The sequence below is a fragment of the Columba livia genome, chromosome Z (assembly GCF_036013475.1).
Source record: "Columba livia isolate bColLiv1 breed racing homer chromosome Z, bColLiv1.pat.W.v2, whole genome shotgun sequence".
Taxonomy (NCBI): Eukaryota; Metazoa; Chordata; class Aves; order Columbiformes; family Columbidae; genus Columba; species Columba livia.
Genome location: NC_088642.1, coordinates 13490585 through 13498471, shown reverse-complemented (window position 1 = coordinate 13498471; position 7887 = coordinate 13490585). Strand labels below are relative to the sequence as shown.

General features: G+C 38.2%; 1 protein-coding gene across 1 annotated transcript in view; it reads right to left on the bottom strand.

Moving 5' to 3' along the window:
• Positions 1 to 916: 916 nt before the first annotated feature.
• The window catches only part of PGM5 (phosphoglucomutase 5), a 73514-nt gene continuing 66543 nt past the window's right edge, over positions 917 to 7887 (bottom strand). Inside the window, exon 11 of the mRNA XM_065047274.1 lies at positions 917 to 2496. Coding sequence (XP_064903346.1) covers positions 2407 to 2496 — 90 coding nt within the window. The 3' untranslated portion in view covers positions 917 to 2406. The remainder of the gene's footprint in view (positions 2497 to 7887) is intronic.

Below are 7887 nucleotides of genomic sequence, written 5' to 3'. Positions count from 1 at the left end.
CTCCTTCTCCTCCAGTGTATTAGGAGTGTATCTTTCTATTGCTGGGCACAGAAAAATTTGAGGGTTTGGGAAGTCCAAGTAAATGTTAGTGCAATCACAGCTGAACAACATGGGAATCTTGCAATTTGCAGATTTCATAAAGCTTCTAAACCAACAACAGTCACAGAAAGGTCTGGGTCTCTGTCACAGTACGTAGAGACTGTGGCAAGGCAAACGGTGTCAGTTTTCCCGGTGTTAGATGCATAGTCTGTTTTTAGAAGCCTTGCATCTTTGTTTAAGTTCATATACATTGCTCTTTTCCAAGCATTTATCTCTCATGTTAGTAAGTGAAAGACCTCAGGAAATGCAGCACACTTTATGAGATTGTTGCTACAGTCCCTCCCCAAACGTATCAGATACAAAGATACACACTGTACTTCAGGCTTACAAAGTTTTGTTCACCTTCTTGCAGAGAAAAGCAGTTAACTGGTGAAAAATACCAGTTATTAGATTTTATCAATATCACCAGGTATGATTAAAAAAGGATGATGAGTGGATCTGGGGTTAGGCTAGTTCATTGTCAAAGAACAAATAAGAGATTTTAGAAGTTCCTGGACTGCTGTTTAGAATGTTCTTTCAAGCAGCCCAGTAAGTTGAGCTGTCGTAATCCAGAGTATGTCTATGCTTGAGCTTGTGTGATCCACTACTTAGAAGCTTACTATCCTGCACCTAGGATGAAGATTAGTATTCTCACATTCATAAGTAGATGTTCAAACTGTGTGAGAATGCCATGGTCATCTAAAAAAAAAATCTTTATAAAAAGAACTAAAGCCTTAAAACCTCATTTGGTTTACAGAAACACTTAATGGCAAAGTAGAATACTGTGTGAAAACATTTCTACCTCATTTGTTTAGAGTCAATTAAGCAGATAATGTAATTGTATTAAAGGCAGTTTTATTAGGATGCTTGAAAAGGCAGTGTGTCTTGTCAACAATCATGTATTAATACAGAAATACAGCATTACTTTTTATTGTGTACTAAGTGCCATAGCAATTTTGACAGAAGTGTTGAAAGAAATCAAAACTCTTTCCTTTTGCTGCAATATCATATAAATTGCACTAAGATTTGACAACCACAATTAGTTGAAACACACTGCAAAGAGGCAAGTTGCACAGAGCCACCTTGACACATGATACAAGTGACCACACTGTTCCCAAAGAAGCAAAGCTTTCAAACATGCCACATGCACGAAGTGTTTGTGTTCCTCTTCAGAGCACAGGATTGTAGCTAGAACTGCAGAATCATTTCACAAGCAGAAAAATGCTGATCTTCATATCCCCAATATCCTTTTCAGATCAATGCCGGGACATCTCTCTTTGCACGCACCAGATTTTTATTCCATGATCCACTGTTACAAAGAACCTAACAGAAACTGCATTCAGCCCGTGAATCAAGAGGAGTATCTCTATTTAATTCATTAACATCTGTTTTTATTTCCTCTTCACTACACACTTCAATTACCACTTTGTGCTAAGTGGAGCATGAGTATTTCAAAGGCTTGAAAAACTTCCATAATAACTCCTTCGTGAAAAAATTGCTGAGTTTGCAGTGATAACCTTTCAAATGCAGTAAGCACCAATATCATCTGCTGACATGAGAAATATTGCAAAGGACAGCCAGATTCCACACCCGACATATTGTTGAAAGGACACAATCAGCTTCTACAGCACAAAAGCCTCCCTTTGGAGGAAAAAAACACAAAGAGTCAAAAAATCAGGAAAATCTAAAGGCACAACTCAGATGGATATGCTTTAAAAGCAGGGGTAAAATAAAATATGGGATAACCCTTTCTTTGGGAGCATGTGCAAGTGTGTACGCAACACTGCTGCCAGCGTGCACATGTGAGCAACGGGAGAGACTGGAGAGGTGTCAGGTGAGGAAATACACCCTTTGCAAAAGTCGCTACACAGCCCTGATGCCTCAGACATGCTCTGTACACATCTTCGTAAACCATCAAGAAGGTGACAAAGATCTCAAACAACATTCACCAAGCATGTCTTTGCTTCGCAACTCCCTCTCTAACTGAAATTTCCCCAGCCTTTATAAGAGCACTCAAAACCAAGGAGTTTTCCTTTTCTGCCACATTGCTGACAACACGTGAAGGTTAAGGCCTCTTTCTTTGGCTATATTGTGATCTGAAATTAAGATATTGCAGGTAAAACAAAGAAGTCAATACACTATTGTATTTGGAGATCAATGCAAATGAATATGCTCAACATTATACTGAATGTTTCTTCCCACCCTACATTTATCCCCAAGACAACTTTTAAAATCATACAAGGCACAAATGGCTAACATGTTTCAGCAAGGTCCTCTCTCTTCCTTGCTGTTCCTCTTTTGGCCCTGGTTTTACAATCTTCTCTGGTTTCAGGTGATGACAGTGGGTCCCTTTCGCCCTGTCCTCTCATGAATCTGAGATATTTTCAGTGCGATTGCTATAAGAGGACTCAGCACAGCCTAAAGAAGAAGAAATAAATTGAATTACATAAAGCAGAAATATCAACAGATTTCACATATAAATCCTCCTTTTAACTGTAGTATTATATAACAACAGTAAAACATTTAATAATAATAAACACTGACACAGCTACAGTGTGTACATTGTCATACTTGATACAATGAAGTATCATGGTGAGAGTATGTTTTGTGCAGTGTGACACCGAGTATACCTAAGGTATGCAGAAAAGAGAAACCAATAAGTATGCTACACTGATAATGTAAAAAACAACCTAGAAATCACAAAAGTAATATTATTTCTATTCTGCTGAGTGGAAGCCATGTACATGAGATGCACACTTTAACTGTGAAGCTTAGAGTTGGAAGGTACTGTAACAATTACCTTAACAGAAATCACAGAAGTGTGTTTTGAGTAGTACCACCTATAGTTATATTAAATAGGATAAATTCCAACAGAGGCAGCATGAACTCTCATGTTTCAGGCTACAGTCCTTATTGAATAGCCATATGTATAACACTGCCCAGACAACAACTACGATGGTACCACATGAAAATCAAGTAAAATATATTTTTTCAAATGGAAACTGAACCTTCACTCAGTTAATTAAATGACATGTAAAGATAAACTTGCAGAGTTGAGTTTTGTGTGAAAGTCTTCTTTTCAGAGAGTCATCTATTTGGTTTTCAAATTCGTCAAGATTCCCACCTGCCATATGTTTCAAATAAACTACATTCTGGCTTCAAACCTGTCAGGTTTAAAAACCAAATCAAACAAAACTGTAATTCAGGAGAGCTTAAATTTAGGTATCTTTTTAATGAGATTAATATAGTTAATACCTCGAATCTGTTTCAGCCACTTAACAGTTCTGTCAGTATGAAGTGTTTGCTTTATGTTCAGGTGTCTGAACAAATGTTCAGACACCTAAAAGAGGGAGCAGACAAACTAATTGTGCAAGCAGAGTCATAGAGTAACACACTGAATGCCACTGGTGTCAAATTTAGTTATGCACAAGTGTGAGCAGTGTGACATGTTATTGCTCAAAAAAGCTCCGTATTTGTAGATATCTATCTACTGAATAATCATTGAAGCAGAATACAAGTCCATTAGAGTCAAACATGCTCAGAGGAGATTAACATGTGGAGCACAAACTTGCATCTGTGGGCAAATATTGCAAGAGAAAACAATAAAATGTGCCAATTTATAAGGTCTAGACCGTATCATTCCTTCCCAGGATCAAGGAGAACTCAAAGAAGATCAAAGCATCTGAAGCCCCTCTGGCACTCCCCTAAGAAACCTCTTTCGTAGTTAATTGAAAAAGCACAGGAAAATGTAACAAGCAACCCTACCGACCAGCTTTACTTGACCCTGCTTTCTTAAACCACAAATGCACCCCAGAGGAGAAAGGGCGAAAAAAAGCCAAACAAAGCTCTATACAATGCTTTGAACAAAACACAAAATCAAACAAGTTTATGTGACACCCATTTATATAAACAACTTAGCTGCCGCTCTTTTGCCAAGTTGTTCCCATTACTACTAAGTATTCTGCTTGTCATAATCATGCTTTTATTTTAGCTCTGTCCTCTCACACTTTAATTTAAAGCACACTTCCTTCATCCTGCAGGAGAAAAACAAAACAAACACCAAAACCAAAAAACAACACCAAAAAAGCATTCTCTTTGGAATGGCAAGAACAGAGCAGACCAACAAGGAACTAGAGCTGTATATGCCTTTTTTGAAACTCTTTTATCTCTGCAGTGAATGGTTTACATTCCAGTTGCAAAAGATGAATCTGGCCAGCAAACGTGCAGTTTATACAATTCTAGAAAGAGTTATATATTTTAAAAAGATCTTGATGTAAAAATATTTCACAAATGGTTTCTTCTGCTTCAGAAATTGTAAAACTTTACTATTGACGTGTCAACTCAAAATGGCAATTACAATCATTCTGTATGTTAATGTTAATGTTAATAGAGAAAACTCTTGCAAACTGTGTGGAAGATATGCCATGTTATCCCACACATATAATTTAAGAATTGAAAACTAACAGAAACAACTTAAATCAGAATTTTGCTTTAGTAATAATATAGATGCTATACTTCTAAAGAAATAACTGGTAGGGAAGATTATTCGTACCAGGAAATACATCAAACAAGCAGACATCTAACATAGCACAAATAAAGATCAAAAGCCCTTTGCTCAGGAATACTCTGTACCAGAGCTGTCAGAGGTGTATCATTTCTCTTTGGCTCATGTAGCATTTTTTCCCTCTGTGAACTTTCAAGAAAAATCCATACAATTACATTTCTTTTAGTCAGGTTCTCAGATAAGATTTGTACCATGACGCACCTGGTTTATCAAAGGCTCAGGCAAGGTTGAAATACACCTGCCTGCAGGTTAAAAGCTCAGCACGAGCCTAAGGTTTGGCTTTAGAAATATTTTTCTGCAGAATAGGTGGACAAATGCCACCTGTATGTCAAGAAACAACTTGTGAAAACATACTATGTGTCACACTTAAGCTAAAACTTGCCAACATTCATCAAAAATTCATGCAGTTCTGATGCAAAATCATCTGTCCAGGCTTTGACTGTAAAGCTCGTGAATCTTTTCTTTCAGCCTCTTCCCCAGCCTGCACTGAATTTCAGCCTTGTTAGGAAAACCAAATGTAACTGAGTTCTACACAGTCAGGGCACGGACATTTTCCACAGGTCTCAAATTCACTGTGCCCAGTGTAAGTCTCAAAAATAAGTTTCCCCATCAATCTCATCAGTGAAAAGAATTCTGCAGAATTTATCTGGGAAAAATAAAGAGGGGAAAAAAAAAAGCTCAAAGAATGGCAATACCATCAAACAGGATTCAAACATTTTAGTGAACAACGGATAACTACAGCTTCCTTTTACAGTTCACAAACATTTGCTCTGTCTTCTCTTACTATTCTGATCTGCATTTTTCATTCAGCATCATGTCCACCAGTGTTATTTGGGGCTCCCTCAGCCTTACATATACCCAGGTGAACATACAAGGTGGAACACTAGGAACACAGGGTCAATTATTCATAGATATGTCAGTAACTGGAAACATTAAACACTAAATCATTTGCTCCCTGTGTTCTGGGATCACAGGAAGAGGTAATGGAAAGCCATCTGAATTAGCCAGTCATCAAAGATCCAGCATCAACTGGCTAAACCTTGTGTGACTGTCACCCAGGCATTCAGGCACCTGAATTACTGATGAACAAAATGACACTTTGGATGGTAACTATTTCAGAACAAAAGTTCAAGACCTTGCTACAGATTTTTAAGCAGAGCTGGCATAGTACTACATGTTCCAGAAGAGTTTACTTCCCTGGAACAGTTATTAATGCCTCAAAATTAAAGGGAGATAAACAAGTGGGTTAGTACAGCATGAAGTCATCAAAGAGGAGCTACAGCCTGACTTTTAGAGCTCTGTAAAGATAGAAGATGTGTCAAATGTTTTCCATCTCTGCATCTTCCCTCTCTAAAAATTGCTGTCAAACATCAAATTCTACTTCCTCAGCTGCCGGTCTTATCAGATTTAGTATCAAAGCACTTTTCCAGTTCTTAAAGTTTGCCTTGAGAAAAACATGCTTGCAGAATGCTTTGAAGTCACCAAAAGTTGTAACTGCTAGGTGGTGGTATTATTATTGTAAAAATTATTATAAGCCTTAAAAGTTTCAAGCACGGGCTAGAAATCCTTTTCTCTTCTAACACTTAAATTCATTCTCAATTGTTCTGTATTTACTATTTAAACGTTATACAGAAGGCTTCTCTGAGATGTCAGGGTAACAGACAGCTCTAAGTCCCGTAACAAGGACTTACTTCTTCCTGCTGCCACGTCATTTTTGTGACTGCCTAAAGCTGCTCTTAGCCCTTTGTAACCTGGGCAACAGAATCACTAGAACATGAACTAAGGGAAAGGAAACGAATGTCAGAAAAGAGGGTCAAGTACTCACAAAACATGTTTTGATGGCCTTACCTATTAGAAGGAGCTTCTCCTTTGGCTCCAGTATACTTTACAAGTCAAATCAATACACTTACAAAGCAACGCTGAAGTGGTGGAAGAGACATGAAGAATGGACTGAAATAAGTGCGAAGCGAGGTCAGCACTAAGACCACGCAGGCTGGGACCACAGCAGTGATCTCCTGCAGGGCTTCTGCCATAACGGCCCAACACACAGCTCAGCGTGTCTGCTTGGGTCTTGCATTCCATAAAAGAGAAGGCTTTGGAAAGGTTTATGCTATGGCCACCCATTCCAGCAGACCTAAGCAATGTGGATGGCCTAGTTTTCATTGTGGAACAAACTGGGCTGGCTCTGTAACAGCCACAGCGCTGGTGGTGCTCACTTTGTTACCATGAAGCAGCACACTTGCCACAGGAAAAAAGAGACTGGCCTCTCTACTCTTGTGCGTGGTCTGCCTGCTAACTCAAATAAAATTACAATAAAGGCCAGGGGGCCAGCTGTTTTGACCCTAGCAATAGAGGAGGTCAGACATGATGGGTGACAAAGACAGGAGGAAAACGTAAACTGAGTGTTGTGTGAAAAATTCTACGTTTGTAACAGATTAGTTCCTTTCTAGTGTGCCCAAAAATCTGAGAGTGAAGATTAGGTATAATGAACTAATTTCCACGATGACTGAAAGATTTTATAATTACTGTTACATGAAGTACTTTTCCTATGTAATAGCTGATTTTAAATGTGTTCACTGTACATCTTCGTGCAGAACTAGAAGCTAAATTACCTGAATGGCACACACACATTAAGTTACATAAAGAGTGTGATCACACAGACGGAAATCTCCATATCTCACACCCCCTCAAAGAAAATCTAATTGATTTTAATAGTAAAGGCAAAACTTCACATTATTTCTCTGCACCATGCTGTATGTGTTAACAGCCAACCAGAGCCATGCTAAAAGACCCAGTGCTTCAAAAACAAATGAAGAGGTAATTATTCTCTAGCAAACTGAACTTGTGCTTAATGTTGTGGGAGTGTCTTGACATAATCACACAGAAACCTTTAATTTTTATCTCAAGTGATATTGGGCACAAGGACTTCTGGGTTACTGATTTCAGTTCCCTCCTCCTGGACAAACTCACACCATTAACAATCACTTTATTTAATCACTATATATACAACCATACATAATCATTATCCTTTCATATGACAACCAAGGTCCCCCTGAAAATTGGCTTTTTTTCTCCTCTGCTACTTGCCATTCAAGAATTGATTCAGAAATCCAGTCTTTGATGATCTATCTCAATTTTTCTTTTTTATCACTTTTTTTTTTTTTTTTTCAATTGGCATGCCTTTTTGGACAAAACCACAAAGAAAAAACTACTGCCCTGAAATCTTCACTTGGCTGCTGCTAATC